General features: G+C 42.5%; 1 protein-coding gene across 2 annotated transcripts in view; it reads left to right on the top strand.

The window, feature by feature from the left end:
• Positions 1-2,739: 2,739 nt before the first annotated feature.
• The window catches only part of EDEM2 (ER degradation enhancing alpha-mannosidase like protein 2), a 29,539-nt gene continuing 9,393 nt past the window's right edge, over positions 2,740-22,885 (top strand). The window contains exons 1-7 of one of the 2 annotated variants that reach the window (XM_053926656.1): positions 2,740-2,935; positions 3,164-3,274; positions 5,083-5,122; positions 8,119-8,224; positions 12,305-12,430; positions 19,275-19,486; positions 21,902-22,043. In XM_053926656.1, coding sequence (XP_053782631.1) covers positions 2,829-2,935; positions 3,164-3,274; positions 5,083-5,122; positions 8,119-8,224; positions 12,305-12,430; positions 19,275-19,486; positions 21,902-22,043 — 844 coding nt within the window. In that variant the 5' untranslated portion in view covers positions 2,740-2,828. The remainder of the gene's footprint in view (positions 2,936-3,163; positions 3,275-5,082; positions 5,123-8,118; positions 8,225-12,304; positions 12,431-19,274; positions 19,487-21,901; positions 22,044-22,885) is intronic. The other variant, XM_045194699.3, reaches the window with a different exon arrangement.

The following is a 22,885-nucleotide window of genomic DNA, read 5'->3' on the forward strand; positions in this document are numbered from 1 at the left end:
ATGCTTGGGTTGCGGGCTAGACCCCCAGTTGGGGGCACTCGAGAGGCAACCAGACATTGATATTTCTCTTCCTCTCTTTCTCCCTCCCTCCCCCTCTCTAAAAATAAATAAAATCTTTAAAAAAAAAAAAAAGAGATAGCTAGGTCCTAATCTCTACAATCTGTAAATGTTACCCTATTTGGAAGAAGAGTCTTTACAGATATGATTAAGTTAAGGACCTTAAGAGGGGAGATTATCTGTATTACCCAGGTGGGTCCTAAATGCAATCACAAGCATCCCTCTAAGAGAGGGGCAGAGGAAGATGCGACACACACCCACAGAGAAGGCAGTGATGTGAAGACAGAGGTAGAGATTGGAATGATGCAGCCGTAGACCAAGGAATGCCAGCAACATTCTCTTCTTCAGGAGAAGCTGGAGAGGCAAGGAGCAGATTCTCCCCTAGAGCCTCCAGAGGGAGGAGGGAGTATGGCCCTGCCAACATCTCAGACTGGGCCTAGAAAAACTGGTTTTAAACTTCCAGCCTCCAAAACTGTGAGAGTAAATTTCTGTTGCTTTACACCACCAAGTGTGTGGTAGTTTGTGACAGTAGCACAGGACACTAATGCAGTGCCCCCAGGCTTGTAATCCAGCTCTCTGTTTCCCATCCATCTGGCACCTCCAAGAAGAGTTTCCAAAAACATCCTCATTTTTTCTAGTGTCTCCTCTGCCAGGCACTATGACAAACACTTGACATGTAATAGCTCATTGCATCCTCATAGGTAGCTAATAGTATTATTCCTACTTTACAGATGAGTAAAATAAGGCTCAGAAGAAAAACTGGTGGGGCCACATTCCTAATAGGTGATGGAGCTAGTATTCCAACTCAGATCTGCTCAAATCTAAACCCCCACTTTTAACCTCTACACTGTACTACCTCAGGCTCTTTGGGTTAAGTCAGGGTTTTAATTCTCATATCAACTGATGGCATTTCGGGATATTTATCTGAGGGATATTTTCCAAGGATGTTTGACCAAAGGAGACCATATTTGTTTGCATTCCAAAAATGACACCAGATATTAGACTTTGGTTCAGCAACCTCAGTTCAGCAACCTCAGTACTTGAGTTCAGGCTAAGAAAGGATTGAGAGCCAAGCCTCAAACTGTAAGAGAAAGTTTATTGAGAAAATTTATTTACGAAGGTAGAGGAAGTGAGCTGTAGAAAAAATGGGCTCAGGTCACAAGTTACAGAGGCAAAAGAAGGGCCCCTGGAGCTTAGAAGGAAGAGAGAGACAAACAACAAAGAAAACATGCCTTGAGGAAGAAGAGGGGGAGAAATTCTAGAGGGGGAGAGCTAAGGAGTGGGGATTGAGCGAGAGGGGGGAGGGGAGAGAGAGAATGGGCCCTTGGAAAAGAAGGGGCTGGGGAAAAGCAGAGCATGCTCCATAGAGGGAGCTGTGCAGGGTCCTTCTTCCGAGGGGGTTTTATCGGGAGTTCCCAGGGGAGGATCTTGATAGAATATTCATCAGCTTTCCCCATTGTGTCCCTCAGGGCTATGGTCTCCACTAATTGGTGGGCACCAGGGTGTCATTAGTCATTGAAGCTGGTCTGGTTGTCCACCATAGTGTCACTCTGCCTGGTTTTGCTGCTTTTTGGGGGCCTGGAGCAGAAACTCAGCTGAGGCCTAGATGTCTTTTCCAGGGCTTTATGCTTAAGGGAATGGTCATGCAAGGGCTTGTGTTTTGAGGGTGCTAGGTACCCAGGGCTCTCTGCCCTGGTGACCCTTTGCACCTGGCTTATCTGCTCCTACCCCATTCATGTCTAACCTCCTACTACACTAGCATCATAGAAAGCTAGAGTTAAAAAATCTCAGAAGTCCATTTGTTCAAACCCTTCATTTTATAAATGAGGAAGCTGAGTCCGGAGAAGGAGAGGCAACTTCCAGGGTCACATTCAGAAGTTTTTTAAGTGGACTTGAAGTTGGAATTGAATCCAGGTCTCACTTCAAATCCGGGGTTGATTTTATTGTACATCACACTGCCCAAAGTCGTGGGTGTTGTTGTGGCCTAAAATGCTGACCAAACTCTGGGAACTTGCAAGAAGGAAAATGGAAAAATGTGTTCCAAACCTTCTTAAAGCTGTAGTGCCCCGGGGTCTTCATTCGCACCTGGGATACTCTGCAGGACTCCAGCCGCTGACACGGGCCAGGGGATTAGGGTGGGGAAGCTTCCATGCTAGGATGGAGACTGAAGAGGCCATGAGGATGTAACCACATCCCAAATGAGAGGATAGGAAGGTCAAGAATTCATGAATTTCTAGAACTGACAGGATTTCTGGAAATCTCGAGAGTGGCAGCTTTGGACAAATAAATGCTAGTAAGTTGTACCTTAATCAGCAGGGAACTGGTTTTGGAAACTCAGTATGCCTGATAATGGTAAAGGGTGAACCTTCTTCATCCATCCTTATCTATAAATATATCCACTCGTCAAATATTTAGTCCCTGCCTTCACGCTTAAGAAGGTGGTTTTTAAAAATGATAATGTATTCAAGTACTCCATAGAGTTTCAATACACAAGTGCTCAATAAACGCTGTTACTAAAACATTAATTACTTAAAGCAGCTGTAAGAGTCACTGTCTTTAAGACACGTGGACCTCCGCGCCAGACTACGTATCCCAAGATGCCTGGGTTTCGCCACGGGTTCCATTCTGGGTCTTGTAGTTCGGAAGTGAGTGATGATTCGTCAGCGCGCAGGCGCACTGACGCGGCTTCCCGGAAGAGCCCAGCGGCTCTCAGGATGAGCGGCTGGCGGTGGCTGCTGCGGCGGCTGCGGTGCTGACAGGACACGAACTCTATGCCTTTCCGGCTGCTGGTCCCGCTCGGCCTCCTGTGCCTGCTGCTGCCCCTACACCATGGTGCGCCGGGCCCCGAAGGCACCGCGCCCGACCCCGCCCACTACAGGTGAAGGGGTCTGGCTCCCCGTCCTGACGTATTTGGGGAATGGAAAGAGCAGACCGGGTCCTTTCCCTTTCCTTGCACCCCAGGACCCCTACCCTCACTTGCTCGGACTCCGCTACTGGGTTCCTGGCAGAATCAGGGGGTGATATCCACTTTCCGCCTATTTTTTGTCCTTCCCCCTGCCTGATTTCATTTCTGCTCTCCTGCCTTATTTCTCGTACCCCGCACCAGGCAGCGAGTCAAGGCCATGTTCTACCACGCCTACGACAGCTACTTGGAGAATGCATTTCCCTACGACGAGCTGCGACCTCTCACCTGTGACGGGCAAGACACCTGGGGCAGGTAGTGCGAGCGGAGGAACAAAGGGCAGGCCGGGGTCTGGCAGTCCGCTCCTAGGCGGGTGGGACTTCGGGGGCTGCTGGCTTCCTGGGTTAGTTACCGGGTCGGAAACAGTTCCTGGTCAGCATGAGGCTGCGTTCCCCCCAGTTCAGGCCGGCGCCACTCGGATCCACCCAGCCTCCTGGGTATTTGGATCCCGAAGTGGTGGACCGAACCTTTGGGCTCCAACCATGAGAGTAACGGGCACAGCTGTGGGGCACATCTCCGGAATTGTAGAATATGATGGAAAGCCTCCCGGAAGTCAGAAGACCCAACCCCTTCATTTCATAAGTGGACAAACAAGCCCAGGAGGGGATGTAACTCCCAAACATGAAATTTCAGAGCCTATGTTGTTGGCGAAACTGAAACACACGGCCCCCCTCATCCTCACGTCACTGACTGCTTCTGGAGAGCTCAGCCCAAAATGTCACCTCAGCATCAGCTTTCCTAACTACCACCCCTTTCAGGCAGGTCACTCTCACAAGTCACTGTTTTTTTTCTTCTTAGCACTTCTCCCTCTGATACTATCATTTCCACTTGTCCGCTAGTTTGTCTTTCTCACACTAGAATAAAAATCTGAGAGATGGAATTCTGTCTTGTTCCTTGCTGAGTGAGTGAAGAAATCATTGCATTTAATTGAAGCTGACATCGATTAAACACTGTGCTAAGCATTTTGCCTGTATCATCTCATTTAATTCTCTGAACACCCCTAGGAGTTAAGTGCTATTATCTCTGTTTTACAAATGAGTATGCTGAGGACTGGACAAGTTAAGTAAACTCAACAAAATTTGTGCTGGTGGTTTTTGTTTTTGTTTTTGTTTTTAGTTGAAAAAAGTAATAAAAACAAACGGCAAATTCAAGCAGTACAAGATCACATAAGTAAAGTAAATATCTCCCATACCCTCATACTCGGACCACTTTTAACTTTCTTGTGTCTCTTTAGAAATAGTTTTGATTAATACCATTATGTTGTCACCTTTTAAAATTAAAAGCATAACTTACATATAATAAAATACACCCACTTTAAGTGTATAGTAACCATATCACAGTCAACAGATAGAACATTTCCGATGATCTGATATCACAGTCAAGAAGATATAGAACACCCTAAAAAGTTCCCTTGTGCCCCTTTATAATTAATCCCTCCACCACCACTCGTCCAAACAACTGCTAATTTGCTTTCTGTCTAAATGTCTCTTTCTGAAAATGCAGATAGAGACATACTACACTGCCAATTCTGTACCCTGTCTTTTTCACTTAATATAATTTGAGGATCTTAACATTAGCCAACAGAATCATTTTTTAAGAACTCTACAAAAAGTCTTTGACGACTTCATAACTGTGCATTGTTTGAAGGTACTACAATTTAGTGAATCACTTTTCAACTGCTGTACATTTGGGTTATTTCTAGCTTTTTGCTGTCTTAAACAATACCACTATGAGCACTCTCAAGCATACCGTTCTGTGCACTGAGTCTAGATGTGGAAGAGCCTGAGCCTGCACTCTTAGATGCAATCTCATACTGCCTCCCGATGGCAGAGAAGAATGCCAGCGAATACAGTTGAACTTAAGCAGTCCACTCTCCCAGGTGCATTAAATGGGTCAGAGGTTCCTGGCAAGTTTCAATATGGCTTCTCTGTTGTGACTGGAAGTGGGATAGGCAGAGAGAGCGCTGTGCCTCACGTATTCATTTTTTGGGTACTGACCTGGGGTAGACTTAATATGTGGTTTGATTTTCTTACTAAGCAGTTGGGATTTCTATTCTGTTACAGTTTTTCTCTGACTCTAATTGATGCTCTGGACACCTTGCTGGTAAGTGTCTCTCATCTATTCCTTTTCTTGGCAGCTTGACGGTTGGTGAAAAATGAATTCTTCACCTAAGTCTTTTATTTTCATCTCTTGATTCCGAATCATCAGGTTCTCATTGCCCAGCTAGACAGAGGAAATTCATGAAGAATCCCAAACTTATTCAGGTTCATTTATTCAGCAAATGTGTGTAGAAGACCTGTTATGAACACAGAACAGTGATAGCTTGTAGAACTCTAGTTAGAGTGAGGGATCCAGGGACTTCGATGCCCTCCTTGTTTGCAGAGGCTTACATTCTGATGCACAAGTTCAGCGATAAAAATATAGCAGTAATTAGCGTGTCGTGTATGTGCTCAGCACTTTACATGTATTATTTTGTTTAGTCCTTCCAACAACCCCATCTTAACCATTGTGACATGTAATGCTTAGAAAGATAAGATGACTTGGCCAGCGTACATAGCTATGAAATGGCATTGAAGAAGCTACAAGAGAGCATGTAACCACTTCCCTCTATTTCACTATTGTTGGTTCTCTGTCAGCCCTTCTTGTTTTTATATATTAATAGTTTTTACATGGTGGTGATAACCTTGTAGATATAAATTAGCTTTTTTATCCTTAATGTTAACTTGGATGTATTTGCCCATTCATCAGATATTTATTGAAGGCTAACTGCATGCCTAGCATAGTGCTACGCTCTGGAGTTACAGCAGTGAGTTTAAACAGACACAGTCCCTGCAGTGTATGATTTTAGTGAGAAAGACAAATCTGTAATTACAAGTTGAGGTGAGTGCACTGTGGGAAAGGAACATGGTTATTTCTAGAAGAAGTTGAGCTAGATTGAGGAGGTCACAGAGGACTTCCCTAAGGTAATGAAATGACACTCAAGTTGGTATCTGAAGGAGAAGCAAGTGTTGACTAGGAAAGTGAGGGAGGAAAGAGTGTTCCAGGCAGAGGAAACAGCGTGTGCAAGGCCTTATGGCAAACGAGAGTATGGCAAGTGGAGTGAATTAAAGGAAGGCCTGTATGTATGGGATGTGGGGAAAGAAAAGGGAGAAGCAGATGGGGCTGGGGGGATTGATGGGGACCAGATGATGTTTGTTTTGGTAAGGATTTTGATCTTTAATTTGAAAAAATGGAGAGCCACTGAAATTTCTTAAGTAGAGGGCAGGAAATGATGAAATTTCTGTTTTGAGCAGATCCCTAGCTTCAATGTAGAGAGACTCATGTAATCATTCAACAAACACTCCTTGAGTAATTCCTTCATGAGCCATGTGCGGCACTCTGGGGGAACGCAGGAATGAGTGAGGCTTCTGTCCAAAGATTCTCTTAATGTGGAAAGAAATAGATCCCCTAAGAATTTTATGGATGAAGTTACTGGAGTCTTTTAAAGGAAGAAGAGGTTAATTTCAGCTGGAAAAATCAAAGGCTTCCTAGAGAAGGTGATATTTAGACAACCAATGATAAGTAGGATTTGGAAATAGGAAGACGTAGGTGGGAGTGGTTTCTAGCAGAGGAAACAGCATTTCTGAAGGCAAGAAATTGGGGAATTGGGTAGAGTTTTACTGAGTGGATGAAGATGAATTGTGAGAGACATGGTCAGAAAGGTCGATTGGTTCAAATCATAGAGGGCCTTGAATGCTGAGATAATAAGGGTTGTCTGGGTTGCAAGTGACAGAGATGCAATTCAAACTGATTAGACAAGAAGGAAATTTACTGAGTCACATAACTAAAAAGTCCAGGTGACCGCTGGCCTCAGACCCAGCTGGATCTAGACATGAAAATAATGTCTTCAGGAATCTGTTTCTGCATCTCTTATCTCTGCCTTCTTCATTGGCTTTGTTCTCAGGCTGTCTTTGTGTTGACCAGCGTACATAGGAACATAGGAGTTATAGCCAACAGTAAGTCCAGACTTGCATTGCGTTCATTTAGTAACGTGTGTGGGGAAAGAATAGGTCCTTTTGCATTAATTCCAGGAACTAAGTCTCATGGATTTGGCTTGGGTCACATGTTTATCCTTGAACTAATCACTTGGCCAAGATACAGTAAGTACACTGGTTCAGGTCAAGTGCCTATTTGTGCAGCTAAGGGGATTGAGGCAGCCTTTCCCAAACCACCCTTTGGAAGAAGGGTGATACCTCAAGGGAAAATTGAGGTGCTTTTATCAGAATAAAAGGTGTCAGGATTGCATTTGGCTGATGATTTAAACAAAGAGGGTTTAACTTTTCTCAAGTAATAAATAGTTTGGAGGTAATGTCTAACATTGGGTCAACTGTGCCATCAGAGACCCAGGCCCTTTGTATCTTTCCAGTCTACCATTAGCGTGTTGACTTTCATTCTCATGCTTTGTACCTCGTGGTCTAAGATAGCTGCCACAGCTCCAGAAATCTAGTCTGTTTTTAAGGCAGAAAGACAAGAGTAGTAAAAGCCACACTAGCTGTGTCTGTCCCTTTTTGCTAGGAAAATAGAAGCTTTCCCAGAAGTGCCCCCAGTAGACTTCTCAAGGCTCAGAATGGACTGGGTAACACAACTACCTCTAGCAGCAAAGCAGCAAAGTAGGCTTCTAGCCTCTATGTTGGGAGGCTACAGGGGTAAAGAAGATTGGGAATCAATGCTGGGCCAACAGACTTGCAGTATTTTCCACAAAGATGAATGTAAAGAGGTTAAAAACAACACATATTGTAAATATCTGTTACAACAATTATTATAAATTGCACACTAAGAATTCCTTAATATGGTATACAGTCTGTATTGTTTTATACAGGTTTATATTGCTTAAATGAGTACTCTGGAATTGGTACCTAAGAAGTTTCCTAACCAGTCTCTTGATATTAGGTCTTTACGAATTTTAGCTCTCGTTGTTTTCTTCACCTGTCACCAGTCCTAGAACAGAAACTGCAGGTCTTAAGTTGAATGAGGGCCACACCAGCGTGGGATTTAATCCAACATTCTCAATGCCTTCAAACCTGAGACAGCCTCACTGTCACGTCTCTCTCCCCTCCCAGATTTTGGGGAACGTCTCAGAATTCCAAAGAGTAGTCGAAGTGCTCCAGGACAACTTGGACTTTGATATCGATGTGAATGCCTCTGTGTTTGAAACCAACATCCGAGGTAAGGGTTGCCTTCTATGGCCTTTGGAAAAGACAGAGTGGAGTTTTTGCCTCTGTATAAACCAGGAGGTGGTAAAGTGGATCTTAAAGGCTGACCCTGCCAAGGTATTCAGCCCAAACCAGTGGCTGTCAGCTCTTCTTCCCTCCTGGAGGGTAGGGCGGGAAGGTCTCAGGATCCCTCACTGGTTTCAGACATGAGCAAGGGATGGAAAAGACTGGAAAGAAACATGCCAGAATTACTCATGTATTTGACATATATTTGGTGCTAGGCACACGGCCATTAATAAGAAAGAGGTAATGCTCACCTTGGAGTTTATTGTACAGGAGGCAGTACCCATTAGAACTTTCTGCAATGATGGAAACGTTTTATAGTTATGTTGTGTGGTAGCCACGAGTCACATGGAGCTACTAAATATTTGAAATGTGTCTACTGCAGCTGAAGAACCGAATCTGTAGTATCATTTAATTTTAATGAATTTAAATTTCAGTAGTGACGTGTAGTTGATGTTGACTGTATTACACAGTGCAAGAAGCCTCGAGTACTAAGCTCCCAAACTTCATGATCCATCAGAACCACTTGGGACCTTTTAAAAAGTTCACCTGTCTTGGCTCCTCTTTAAATCAACGAACTGTGATCTCTGGGTCGGGCCCTAGAATCAGTATTTTTAGCAGGTTTCCAATGACTCTTATGAAGCTAGCCCAGCCCTTATTTTCAGTGGACCTGTGGACCACCAGTGGTTCAACAGCTTCACCTCTGGATGGCAGAGTTATGTTCCTCCTCCTTATTTTGCTCATCTTTATTTGTTGGTTTTGTTTTTTTTTTTGCAATGAAACTTACATTACAGAAATGTGATAAATAAAATCTTTTACAAGATGATGCTGCAGAGGGACAGCATGGTGCACTACCCTGATTCAGGGAACAACCCGAGTGTGAGGCCATGGTCCTCGCTGTATCTCACAACTAACTGCTGGGCCCAGTCTGTCATCTGGAAACGAGGTTGCTCGTATACCTTTGTCTCGGACATGAATGCAATTATGGCAGCTTTCTTTTGGTTGGCATTTGCCCCATATATGTTTTCCTACCCTTTTACTTTCAATCTTCCTGTATTTTTATGATTCGCTATGTCTTTTGTAAATTGAATATTTTATTTGTCTATTCTGACAATCTCTTAACTGAAGCGTTTAATCCATTTACATTTATGATAATTACTGACACATTTATGTTCATTTCTGTGATTCTTTTTGTGCTATTTGCCCCATCGTCTCTGTTCTTTTTCTCTCTCCTTTTTTTGTGCCTTCTTTAGACTGATTTTCCCCCTTCATTTTATTTTCCTTTTACTAATTCAGATATTATGTATAATATCTAGGTTTTTAAATAGTTTTCCTTAAAATTTAACAAACATAAGAAAGTGTAAAGTTAATGAAAATCTTCATTCTCCTCCTGAATAGTACAAAACCTGGCTCTGAGGGTATCCTGACCCGTAGGCTGTGGAAATTCTTTGTTTGAAGCCCTCCATTCATTATTGTTGTTCCATTCAGGTGAAGTTTAGATTTACGTATCTATTTAGCACTTTTCCGGCCATCTTTTCTGTTGGGTCTGAGACCTCACCTCTGTGACCCCTTTCGTTCTATCTGAAGTACTTCTTTGAGAACGTCCTTTCGTGCAGGTGTGTTCTTGGCAAACTTTCTCAGCTTTCATTCGTATAAAAATGTCTATCTTGCTGCATTTGTTTCGCCTTTGGGGGTCATATTTTTGTAGGGCGTATGGTTTCAGGTTGGTAGTTATTTTCTGTTAGCACATCGAAGAAATTTTTCTATTGTCTTCTGGGTTCATTGTCGTTGTTAAGTAATCTGCCAATCTAATCAGTCTGTCTTTGTAGATAATCAGTTTTATTTGCCTTGGCAGCCCCCTCTTTTATACAATTTTTTTATTATGGGAATTTTCAAACACATGCAAAAGTAGAGGAAATAGCATGTTGAACTAGATGTACTCATCACTGAGCCTTAACAGTCGTCCTTACATGGACTCTGACTGCTGTGAGATCTTTTTGTCCCTTCGGCGTTCTACAGTCTTACTGCCATATGTAGAAACGTGGGTTTCTTTTTTATTATGTCACCTGGGACTCCTGGATCTGAGAATTGGTGTCATTCACTAGTTTAGAAAGTTTGTAACTGTTTTCTCCTCGAATGTTGCCTTTCTCCCAATTCCTCCCCCTTCCCCTTTTAGAACTCCAACCAGGTATATATTATACCTTTTCTCTCCACATCCCTTCTGTGTTTGTTAAAAGTCATCTTATCTCTTTGTCGCATTTCGGATAATTTTTGTGAGTCTGTCTTCAAGTCCACTAATTCTTGGGATATATCCTCTCTGCTGTTAAGCCTATCTGTGTAATTTTAAATGTCAGTTATATATTTTTTCTTTTTAGAAATTCTACTTAGTTCTTTTATAAGTAGGCCTGGTCATTTTTACAATTTCTAGCTACTTGCTCATATGTTCCAACCTTTCTTTTATTTCTTTAAATATAAAGAGTGGGCAAAAGAAGGTTTGCAGTTGTTTGTATGGAAAATAATACAATAATTAATAGCTGATAATACAAGAATAAACTCTGTTTTGTGTACTCACGACTGTAAACCTATTTTGTCCCACCCTGTATTACACATAATAATTTTGATTCTGTGTCTGATAATTCCAGTATCTGAAGTGTTGTTAAGTCTTTTTCTACTGTCATTTCTGCTGGCTCTTACTCATAATGCTTTGTTTCTTTGTATGTTTTGTGGTTGGTGTATTTTTAAATGTATACTCATTCCCTGGACTCCCACCTGGGGGATTCTTTGAGGCCTGGGTTGACGGTGGGTTCTTCCTGATACAGTTTTTCTTCGCCTCTGCCATGTGGCTGGAGATGCTATCTTCCAAAAACCACTTTATGCTAAGGGTTTAAGGTTTTCTAGACTACCCAGTTGGTGTGAATTCAGGCTATAAACTTAGTGAGTACCAACTGTAGTTACTAATTCTTTTTTCTTTTTTTAAGTTATTTTATTGTTGTTCAATTACAGTTGTCTGCATTTCCCCCCCCCCCACATCCCCCTACCCCAGCCAAACCCACCTCCCTCCCTTGCTTCCACACTCCCCCTTGGTTTTGTCCATGTGTCCTTTATAAGTTCCTGAAAACCCTTCTCCCCACTGCCCTCTCCCTCCTCCCCTCTGATGGTTGTTCTTAATTTCAATGTCTCTGGTTGTATTTTGTTTGCTTTTTTCTTTTGTTGATTATTTTCCAGTTAAAGGTGAAATTGTAGTTACTAATTCTTAGGGGAGATTTTTTCCCCCTTGACTTGGCATCAAGATTTGAGGCACGAAGTCTTCCTTACTGTACACTATGTGAGGTGTGTAAGGTTTATTTCTAATTTGTTCTTACACAGTATGCAATTCTTTCATATGCCATCCTTTTGGGGGGGATCTTTTATGATACTCCCCACTTTGGGTAGTTCCTGCCTTTGTTTCTTATTTCCACTCTGCCAGAGGGGACAAACTGAAGCTTAAGGTCACCAGTTTTGGTCAGTGAGAAGGCCATTCAGGGTATCTATTTAGCCATAGTTCCAGCTACAGAACCTTTGTTTATAAGTTCTAAATATTATGTGATAAATTGACATAGATAAATTACGTGAAGGTGACTCTGCTCACCATTCTCCCCACTCCAGGTCTTGGTAGGGGATTGGCAGGTGGAGTGACCAAGTGGAGGCAGACAGGCCTGGCTCTACCACCTACTAGATTACCCAGGGAAAGTCCCTTTACTTCTCTGAACCTCAGTATCTTCATCTAAACGGGAGACGATAGTACTTAGTGTTTGGTAGACCGAAGGGACTAAAAAAAAAAAAAGATAGGCACTGTTTTTTGTGGCCCACCAAGAGAACACCACTTTGTAAACTTAACGCTATTTGAATATGGGGAATTAAGGGATTCTTCTTTTACTAGATGGCTCTAGCCCTTCCCAGGGAGCCACCAGTGAGAGTGTTTAGTTTTAGTTTGCACAAGGGAAACACTGGTCCTCAGGATTCTGACACTTGCTTTTTGTACCGTCTGTAGTGGTAGGAGGACTTCTGTCTGCTCACCTGCTATCGAAGAAGGCCGGGGTGGAAGTGGAGGCGGGATGGCCCTGCTCTGGACCTCTGCTGAGGTTGGCAGAGGAGGCAGCACGAAAACTCCTCCCAGGTAAGACCCACACTGAGATGGGGGGAGATGAAGTCCAGTAGGTCCTGCTTCCCTTGCTGGAGATGAGGGTGGCAATACTGGATATGGAACCCCTATCAGATGTATCACTGGCAAATGTGTTCTCTCATTCAATGGATTGTCTTTTCCTTCTTTTTTTTTTTTTTTTCTGTGCAAAAACTTTTTGGCTTGATGTAGTCCCTTTTGTTTGTTTTTCTTTTGTTTCCCTTGCCTGAAGAGATATATCAGAAAAAATAATTCTATGAGAAGTGTCTGAGATTTTACTGCCTATGTTTTCTCTAGGATTTTTATGGTTTTGAGTCTAACATTGAAATCTTTAATCCATTTTGAGTTTATTCTTGTATATAGTGTAAGAAAGTGGTCTAGTTTGATTTTTCTGCATGTATATGTCCAATTTTTCCACCACCATTTATTGAATAGACCAACTTTACCCTGTTGTATGTTCTTGTCTCCTTAGTCAAATGTTAATAGGCCATAAAGGTGTGGGTTGATTTCTGGGCTCTCTATTCTGTTCCATTGATCTATATGTCTGTTTTCATGCTAGTATCATGCTGTTTTGACTACTGTGGCTTGTAGTATATAGTTTGATATGAGGTAGCATGATTCCTCCAACTTTATTCTTTCTCAAAATTGCTATGACTTTTCAGGGTCTTTTGTGGTTCCATATAAATTTTTGGAATATTTGTTCTAGTTCTGCGAAATACACCATTGGTATCTTGATGGGAATTGCATTGAATCTATGATTGCTTTGGGTAGTGTAGGCATTTTAATGATGTTAATTCTTCTTATCCATGAACATGGTATATGCTTCCACTTATTTGTACCTTCTTCAGTTTCTTCTGTGTCTTATAATTTTCTGAGTACAGATCTTTTACATCCTTAGTTAAATTTATTCCTAGGTATTTTTTTGATGCAATTGTAAATGAGATTGTTTTCTTATTTTTCTTTTCTGATAGTTCATTATTAGTATATAAAAATGCAACTGATTTCTGGATATTTATTTTGTATCCTGCTACTTTACTGAAGTCAGTTATCAGTTCTAGTGGGTTTTGTTTCTGGGATCTTTAGGGTTCTCTATATATAGTATCATGTCGTCTGCAAATAATACTTTTTCCTTTTGAATTTGGATGCCTATTATTTCTTCTTCTTGTCCAATTACTTTGGCTAGGACTTCTACTACTATATTAGTAAAAGTGAACATCCCTGTCTTGTTCCCGACCTTAAGAGAAATACTTTTAGATTTTGCCCATTGAGTATGATGTAGTCTGTGGGTTTGTCATATATGGCCTTTATTTTGTTGAGGTATGTTTCCTATATTCCTCCTTTGCTTAGAGTTTTTATCATAAATAGGTGCTGGATTTTATCAAATGCTTTTTCTGTATCTACTGATATTGATTATGTGGTTTTTATCTTTCATTTTGTTTATGTGGTATATCATGCTTACTGATTTGTGGATATTGTACCAGCCTTGCATTCCCAGAATAAATCCCACTTGATCATGGTGTATGATCTTTTTAATGTATTGCTGGATCTGGTTTGCTAATATTTTCTTGAGGAATTTAGCATCTATGTTCATCAGGGATATTGGCCTATAATTTTCCTTCTGTGTAGTGTCTTTATCTGATTTTGGAATTAGGATAATGTTGGCTTTATAAAATGAGCTTGGGAGTCTTCCCTCTTCTTGAATTTTTTTGCAATAGTTTGAGAAGGACAGGTGTTAGTTCTTATTTGAATGTTTGGTAAAATTTCCTTGTGAAGCCATCCGGTCCAGGACTTTTGTTTGTTGGGAATTTTTTGATTACTGCTTCAATTTCATTGGTTTTAACCTGTCTATTCATATTTCTGATTCTTCCTGATTCAGTTTTGAAAGATTGTATGTTTCTAGGAATTTATCCATTTTGTCCAGATTGTCCAATTTATTGGCATGTATTGTTCATAATATTTTCTTACAATCCTTTGTATTTCTTTAGTGTCAGTTGTTACTTTTCCTCTTTGACTTCTGATTTTATGTATTTGGGTCCTCTCTCTTTTTTCTTGATGAGTCTCATTAAAGGTTCATTAATCCTGTTATCTTTTCAAAGAACCAGCTCTTGGTTTCATTGATCTCCTGTATTGTTTTATTCACTCTATTTCCTTTATTTTCTTTCTTCAATTCACTCTGGGCTTTGTTTGTTGTTCCTTTTCAAGTTCCTTTAAGTGTAAAGTTGGATTATTTATTTGAGCCTTTTTTTGTTTCTCTTTGTTAAATTTTAATAATAAATTTATTCAATCCAACATATTTCAAAATATTATTATTTTAACATTTAATCAGTATAAAAATTATTAATGGGACTTTTTTTCATACTAGGTCTTTAAACTGTGGTATGGAAGTTACATTTATAGCACATCCTGACTTGGATGTTAGGTTTTCATCAGAAATAGTGAATGTTTATTTATTTACTTGTTTTGTATTTTGTTTTCTTTGAATGTTTATTTAGATTTAAAAAAATGTGCAGTTGAAAAAGTAAATTCATAAACCCCAGTTCTGTATGTGAATCAAACATATTTCAGTTACTTTCCAGTAACTGAATTAAGTTTCAATTTTTTTTAGTTTTAGAATATATTTTAAATTATATTTTATTGATTATGCAATTACAGTTGTCCTGATTTTCCCCCTTTTCCCCCCTCCACCGAGCAGCCCCCTCTCCCTCAGGCAGTCCCCACACATTTGTTATGTCCATGGGTCATGCATATAAGTTCTTTGGCTACTCCCTTTCCTATACTATACTTTATATCCCCATGGCTATTCTGTAACTACCTATTTGTACTTCTTTTTTTTAAAAGTATATTTTATTGATTATGCTATTACAATTGTCCCAACTGTACCCCTGTTCTCTTCAGTGACCCCTCCCCTTAGTTCATGTCCATGGGCCGTGCATATAAGTTTTTTGGCTTCTCCACCTCCTATACTGTTGTTAACATCCCCCTGTCTATTTTGTACCTACCCAGTTATACTTCTAAATCCCTACACATTTTGCCCCATTCTCTCCCTTCCCCCTCCCAGCTGATAACCCTTCAAATGATCTCCACATCTATGGTTCTCTTCCTGTTCTAGTTGTTTGCTTGGTTTTTGTTTTTATTTTTTAGATTCAGTTATTGATAGTTGTGAGTTTATTGTCATTTTAACGTTCATAGTTTTGATCTTTTTCTTAGGTCCCTTTAACATGTCATATAATAAGGGCTTGGTGATGATGACCTCCTTTAGTTTTACCTTGTCTGGGAAGCACTTTATCTGCCCTTCCATTCTAAATGATAGCTTTGCTGGTTAGAGTAATCTAGGTAGTGTGTCCTTGCTTTTCATCACTTTGAATACTTCTTGCAGTCCCTTCTGGCCTGCAAAGTTCCTTTTGAGAAATCAGCTGATTATCTTACAGGAACTCCTTTGTAGGTAACTCTTTGCTTTTCTCTTGCTGCTTTTAAGATTCTCTCTTTATTTTTAACCTTTGGCATTTTAACTATGATGTGTCTTGGTGTGGTCCTCTTTGGGTCCAACTTGTTTTGGACTCTGTACTCCTAGACTTGTATGTCTATTTCCTTTGCCAATTAGGGAGGTTTTCCTTCATTATTTTTTCAAATAAATTTTCAATTTCTTGCTCTTCCTCTTCTCCTTCTGGCACCCCTGTGATTCGGATGTTGGCCCTTTTGGAGACATCCCAGAGTCTTCATAAACTCTCCTCATTTTTTGGAATTCTTGTTTCTTCATTTTGTTCTGGTTGAATGTTTGTATCTCCCTTATGCTCCAAATCATTGATTTGAATCCCAGCTTCTGTCCCTTCACTGTTGGTTTCCTGTGGATTTTTCTTTATTTTGCATAGTGTAGCCTTCATTTCTTTCATTATGCTTTTCCTGTATTCACTGAGATCTCTGAGCATTCAGGTCACCAGTGTTTTGAACTCTGCGTCTGATAGGTTGGCTACCCCCACATCACCTAGTTTTTTGGGGGGTTCTGTTCTGTTCCTTCATTTGGGCCATATTTCTTTGTCTCCTCATTTGGCAGCCTCCTTGTGTCTGTGTACTAGGTAGAGCCGCTTTGACATCCTGTGTTAGCGCACCTGTTAAGTTGTGCAGGGCAGAGACTTGGGTATTTGCCAGGGCGGGCAGCCTGCTTTACCACTTTGCAGTTCTGTGGGGGTGGGGAAGGGTTGAAGAGGAGACAGTGCTGCTGCTGGCTGACTTCTGGGGGCTTGCCTGGCACTTACCCCATTTCCACTCAGTTCACCCACTTCCCATATGTGACTGCTGCCTTTTCAGCTGCTGCCCTGGTTGTGGCTCCCAGAGTGGGTGGCTTTGCGTGTGTTCTGGACTCTCCTAAGAAACCAGCAGTTTATTCTGCCTCCCCAATCCCCACTGGTTTTTACAGCCAGAAATTATGCGGCTTTATTTTTCCTGGTGCTGGAACCCTGGGCTGCGTGGTCTGGACTGGGTTTGGGATCATTTGCTTACAAGGTGTTCCCCTGATTTTTATCCACCGCACATGAATGTGGGACTGTCCATTCCACTGGCTGCCGCTGCCACCTCGCCACTGTTGGCTCGCTGCCACCACACCACATCCTCTCTGCCCGTCTCCAGCCCTCATACCTGTCTGGATGAATATAGCTTCTTTAAATCCTTGGTTGTCAGACTTCTGTATAGTTCAATTTTCTGGCATTTCTGGGTGTTTCTCATTTTGAAATTAGTAGTGATCCTTCTTATGGTCGTGCAAGGTGGCAAAGCATGTCTACGTACACCTCCATCTTGACTGGAAGTCTCTGTTGTTTCTTGAGATAGGCCTGTAATACTATAAATTTCCCCTTGAGACTGCTTTTGCTGTGTCCCATAGATTTTGAGTTGTTGTCTTCTCATTTTCATTTATTTCAAGGTATCTTTTGATTTCTTCCTTATTTTCATTGTTAACCCATTCATTGCTTAGTAACATTTGGTTTTGGAGAGACATGCAACAGGGTCAGAAAGGAGAAAGTGCTTGGAGAACCTCAAATGTCTTTGAAATGAGAGGTACTTGTTTTTAGCTAAGCTGTGTGCAGGGCTGCAGGCCAAGCCTCAATTTGTTTGTCTGGTGTGGCAGTAGCTGGCTTTGACAGCATCAGCTGGACACTGTGTTCTCTTCAGGGTGTGGTGGAGGCTGAGGGCTGTTCACACCCAAACACATCATGCTGTGCTTTCCACCAGCCTCTTGGCCGTCTCCCTTCTCCCTTTCACACAGTACTTGCCTGTCATCGTGTGGGAAGAACTGAGGAAAGTGAGCGAGCTGGGCTCAGGTCTCACTCATGGCTCAGGGCCTAAGTGTCTCCTTACAGACATTGTGTCCAGTGCGATTCATCCCCAGAGGAAGCTCTGCCTGGTCTCTCCCTTCTTTTTTATGCCATTTAAGAAACTTTTGTCCTAAGACGTGTCCATATTGAAAAGTGCACATCGGAGCCAGCAACACTGTATCTACCATTTAGGTCAAGAAATAGAATTTTTTCATTCCCTCTCTTTTTAATACTGCCTGACTTTTCGGAAGTATTCCTTTGAGCCCGTCTGGGTTGTGACTCTCATTCTCCTTGCTTGCCACTCATGCTTGCCAGATAGCAAGTTTCTCGTCTACAGCCAAGTTGCTGAACCTTGTAGCTCTTGGATGTTTTGATGACTTTGTTCACAGTTTGGTGACGCACAGGCTGCTCTGGGTAGCTTGACCTTTTGGCCTGGAGAGGAAATCTCTGCCTGTCTCATTCCTTGCCTTGAATCAGAAAGTACTGGGGAGGGGTGGGCAGAGCATCGGGCTTGTGGGGAAAGGGAGAGGGAGTGGGTACACGGCAGGCATTCCCATCCCAGCTCTGTGTGGCTTTCTCTGTGTGACCTTTGAGTCACTTCCTTGCAAGGATGACTTTTCCTACCTGTAAACTGAGGCTGGACCACCTCAGCGGTTTAGTGGTTTTATGTCCATTTTTTTAAAAATAATAATTTGGCCCCTAAACTCTTTATTTAAAGATGGGGATCTCAAACTGGCTCCTGCGTTTAGGTTCGCAGATATGTTTCATTTGGTCAAAATGGTGTTTAAAAAAGTATATGAGAGGAATCAGAAGACACAAACTTCCAGTTACAAGACAAATAGGAATTGGGGATGTAACATACAACACAACAGTTAACACCGTGGTGTGATGAGTTTGTAAGTTGCTAAGAGAGTAGATCGTGAAAGTTCTCAACAAGGAAAAACACTTTTTTTTTCTTTTTGTATCTGTATGAGATGATGGAGGTTAACAAAATTTATTGTGATAATCATTTCTCAATATCTGTAAGTCAAGTTATTATGCTATTATACAATGCTGTATGTCAATTATATCTCCATAAAACTGAACAAAAAAAAATTAAAAAGCATATGAATGGCTTCTAAGGGAGCTTGCCCTTCAGGGCGCCACAAGCCCCATCACTCCTCGTGGTCTAAACCCTGCCTGCTTCACGCTAAGTCGCCTGCCTGGCCTCTGAAGGCAAAGTGTAGAACAGGTGAAAGTAGAGCTGCGGTATCCGCAGTGAGCATGTGTGGCCTGTGACAGCCTCGAGAGCAGCCCTCTGCTTTCCTCCTCATCGGGGGCGAGAGCCCGAGGGTCATGTGGAGCAGTGTTTGACAGCATCTGGCTTCCATGGCCACTAAGAGCCCTCCAGTGACATCTGTCCTTCTCCGACCGAGTCTCTAGTATATTGCCCGGGAGATAAAGAGGAAGTGCTGGCCAAGGCAACAGGCTTTGGGCCTGTATCCAGCAATCCCTAGCTCCCTGCTCCTGTCTGGGGTCATGATTTTGTGATTGTTCAGCCTTTCAGACCCCCACTGGCATGCCATATGGAACGGTGAACCTGCTTCATGGCGTGAACCCGGGAGAGACCCCTGTCACCTGTACGGCAGGGATCGGGACCTTCATTGTGGAATTCGCCACCCTGAGCAGCCTCACTGGTGACCCTGTGTTCGAAGACGTGGCCAGAGTGGCCCTGATGCGTCTCTGGGAGAGCCGGTCAGATATCGGGCTGGTAGGTTGGCTGCACCCTTCCCGTCAGAGTCAAGTTGGCTGCCTTGGCCCCTGCTTATGAGGCTCAGGGCTCTGAGCAACAAGTTGCAGTGCAGCCAAAGGCGACTGAGGGTGACTCAGGAGTGGTCCAGGACTTAGGCTCATGACACCGAAAATAGACCAAGCATCCACTTCATGTTCTGGCACAGAGGTACAGAGAGCATGAGAGGAGAACATCCTTTGGTAGGGAAAAGGTCTGTGTTAAGCTTTGACTTCTTGAATTTCTCTGATTGCTGGGGAGTGGGTCATATGCTTCATGCCCCTAACTCATTTGGTGACCTTAGATCGTCAGCCCACCTGGCCCTCATTTTCCCTGTCCATTTTTGCTTGCAAAACTGTGTTCCTTAGAACACCAGGTGTGGGACATGATGAATGGTTATTCCATGAAAGAATGATTCCTAGTCAATTAAGTTGGGGGAAGACTATATAAAGTATCTTTTTGGTTGGGGGGAGCAGGGAGAAGTCATAATGAACATGAGCTTGCTAAAGGTGTTAAATCCTGTGGCAAATAAATTTATTCAACTTTGCTTAACTCTGCATTTCCCAAATTTATTTGACCCCAGAGCTTCCCTTTCCTCTCTAATACCTGTTAACTCATGGAAACTTAACACACTTGGGCCAGTTGATTTCTAAGGTCAGTTTCACTCCTAAACTGGATAATCTAGTAAAACAGTAATTTAACCAAAGCCGTGCAGGAAATAGCATTAGATTTAGTCAGGGCATGGTTTGAGCCCAGGCCTTGCTACATCGAAACTGTGTGACCCTGAGCAAGTTACTCAACATCTCTGATCCTCAGTTGCTTCAGTAGCAATGATGTTGCATTAATATCTCCTTTGGTGAGTCATTGACTTATAAAGACTACTAATTGTAAGTGATTCAGGTGAAGGCACATTTTATGCAAAGTCTAATTCTAAGCTTGAAAGTGAAACTCTTGTGAGGAATCCTTGAAAATCCCTTAAGAAGGTGCCCCTCTGGAGACCTATAATCACTCTGTTATTAAGTCCAACACAGGCAGTTTTTTTCTTGAGCCCTTGTGGACCCTGTGGGTGCCCTGCCCATGTCCTCTCAGCCCTTACCATTTTCATGCACACTGGCTTGGCTTCTGACCACCAGCATCCGTGTTTCTTTGCTTATCAGCTTTTTCTTGTGTCTGGATCCTGCTCTTTTCCTTGGACTGGAAGTATCAGGACTTAATGCTAACCCTGGAGCAATTCCCAGTCAGTGAGTACTGATGGGAATTTGTGGGTGATCTCCCCAGTTCTCCGTCCCTCGGCTGAAATAATGCAGAGGCTTGCACTCTGTGTGGACTGCCAGAGCTGCCCCTTGGCATCGACTCCAGTTCCCATGGTGGTAACTTGCCCGATGACACACCTTCTTGGGGCTGCCTCACTTTCCTGCCCCCCTTTCTTCTTCCTCTGCTGGTATGTCCAGGAACTCACTTTCAAAATCAACTAGTTGCATTCTTCCCTGCTGAGGGTCTGAACCCAGGAGAACCCAAACTAACACAGAATGGTTAGCAGTTTCTTTGAGTAACAGACGAAGTTATCAGCTTCCATTAGGATCTAAGTTATATGGACAACACATCTCTTCATTTAAATGTTTTAGATTTTGTTTAAAAATGGTTTTATTAGTCCCGTGGTTCACAAGTCAAAGGATACAAAGGAATTACCCAGTGACATCTGTCACTCTAACTCCTGTCCCCAGCTACCCAGTTCCTCTCTTTGCTGGCATCCACTCCACTAGTTTGCGGTTGTCCTCCCTGGGTTTGTTTAGGGAAATATGTTAAGTATGTCTTGTGTCTTCCAGGGGTGTCCAACATTTTGGCATCTCTGGGCCACACTGGAAGAAGAGGAGTTGTCTTGGGCCTCATATTAAACACACAAACATGAAAACTGATGAGCAAAAAAAAAAGATTTTAAGTAAATTTATGATTTTGTGTTGGGCTGCATTCATAGCCATCCTGAGCCGCATGCGGCCCACAGGCCATGGGTTGGACGCCCCTGCTACACTGGGACCACATGCAGAGTTCTCAGAAATCTGAGACCGATTTTGGGAACAGCAAGTTCTCATCTCCCAGGTCACATGCACTCAAGACAGAGAATAAACACTCCAAATCATTGTTTTCGGGGTTTTTTTCATTTTTGCTCAGTGTGGATATTAAGTCCTCATACATGTGCATGACGTGCATCTCTACTGTACAGATACGCAGGGGGGCTGGCCATGATGCAGCCTGGACCCCCAACCCTGTACCCCGATAGCCTGCATGTCTCCCAAGAAGCACTGGGGTGCCTGCCTTATCTCACTAGGCAGTAAGGGATGTGGGGAGATCCTTGTTTCGTCTTGGGCCCTTTGTCGGGACTACCTGTCTCTCTCCTAGGTCGGCAACCACATTGACGTGCTCACTGGCAAGTGGGTGGCCCAGGACGCGGGCATCGGGGCTGGCGTGGACTCCTACTTCGAGTACCTGGTGAAAGGAGCCATCCTACTTCAGGATAAGAAGCTCATGGCCATGTTCCTAGGTAAAGGCAGGGTAAGGGGCTTTCCCCATGATTTTTCCTGTTGACATGTGGTTTGTTTATAAACTTTGAGTTGCTCCCAAGTGCCTAGAGAATCAGTTCTGAATACCCAAGTCTGCTCAAAGTCACCACGGACGCACACTGCCCACTTGGTGCCCACTACACCTCTTGTTGCCTTTTTACAAGAGCCAGTGAACTGTGCTGCATTCTGTGTGGGTGGCCCTGGATTTCTTATTTCCTGGCTATTGCAATGTATTTCCTTTGCCTGGAATACCTTTATTTCCTGTCTTCTCGTGCCCAAATTCTATTTAACCTTTAAGGCCCAGCTTAAATGTCACCTTGCCCAAGTAGTAGCTTAATCCTTCCTCAGAATTTTTAAGGCCTTCAGCGTCTCTCTTGCAGTCTACTGTCATCCACAGTTACAGCATCCATGCCTTCTTCATCTTTGTATTTCCCACAATGCTTTGCATGAGGTAGGTTGTAGATTAATGCCTGCTGAGTAAAAACACGTAACCCTCCAGGCCCTTAGACACTAGTAATAATGATATGGAGGAATTGTTGAGCACCTAATAGTTATTATTATAGCAACCATTCATTTGTTCAGCAAATATTTCTTGAGTATCATTGATAGGTCAAGTGCTGTGCCAAGTCCCTTGAACAGGGACTGTTTTATTTATTCCTTACAACACTATGCGAGGTTGTCTTATTTATTTGCACGTGTATTCAGTGTTTCATTGATTCAGAGAGTATTGTGTGTATTTATTGTGTACTATCTTAGTGTTGGGGATTCTGCAATCAAAACAAAGTGCTGGCCCTCATGACTTTACAGTTTAGGGGGAGGTATA

The sequence above is a fragment of the Desmodus rotundus genome, chromosome 6, assembly GCF_022682495.2.
Source record: "Desmodus rotundus isolate HL8 chromosome 6, HLdesRot8A.1, whole genome shotgun sequence".
NCBI classification, from domain to species: domain Eukaryota; kingdom Metazoa; phylum Chordata; class Mammalia; order Chiroptera; family Phyllostomidae; genus Desmodus; species Desmodus rotundus.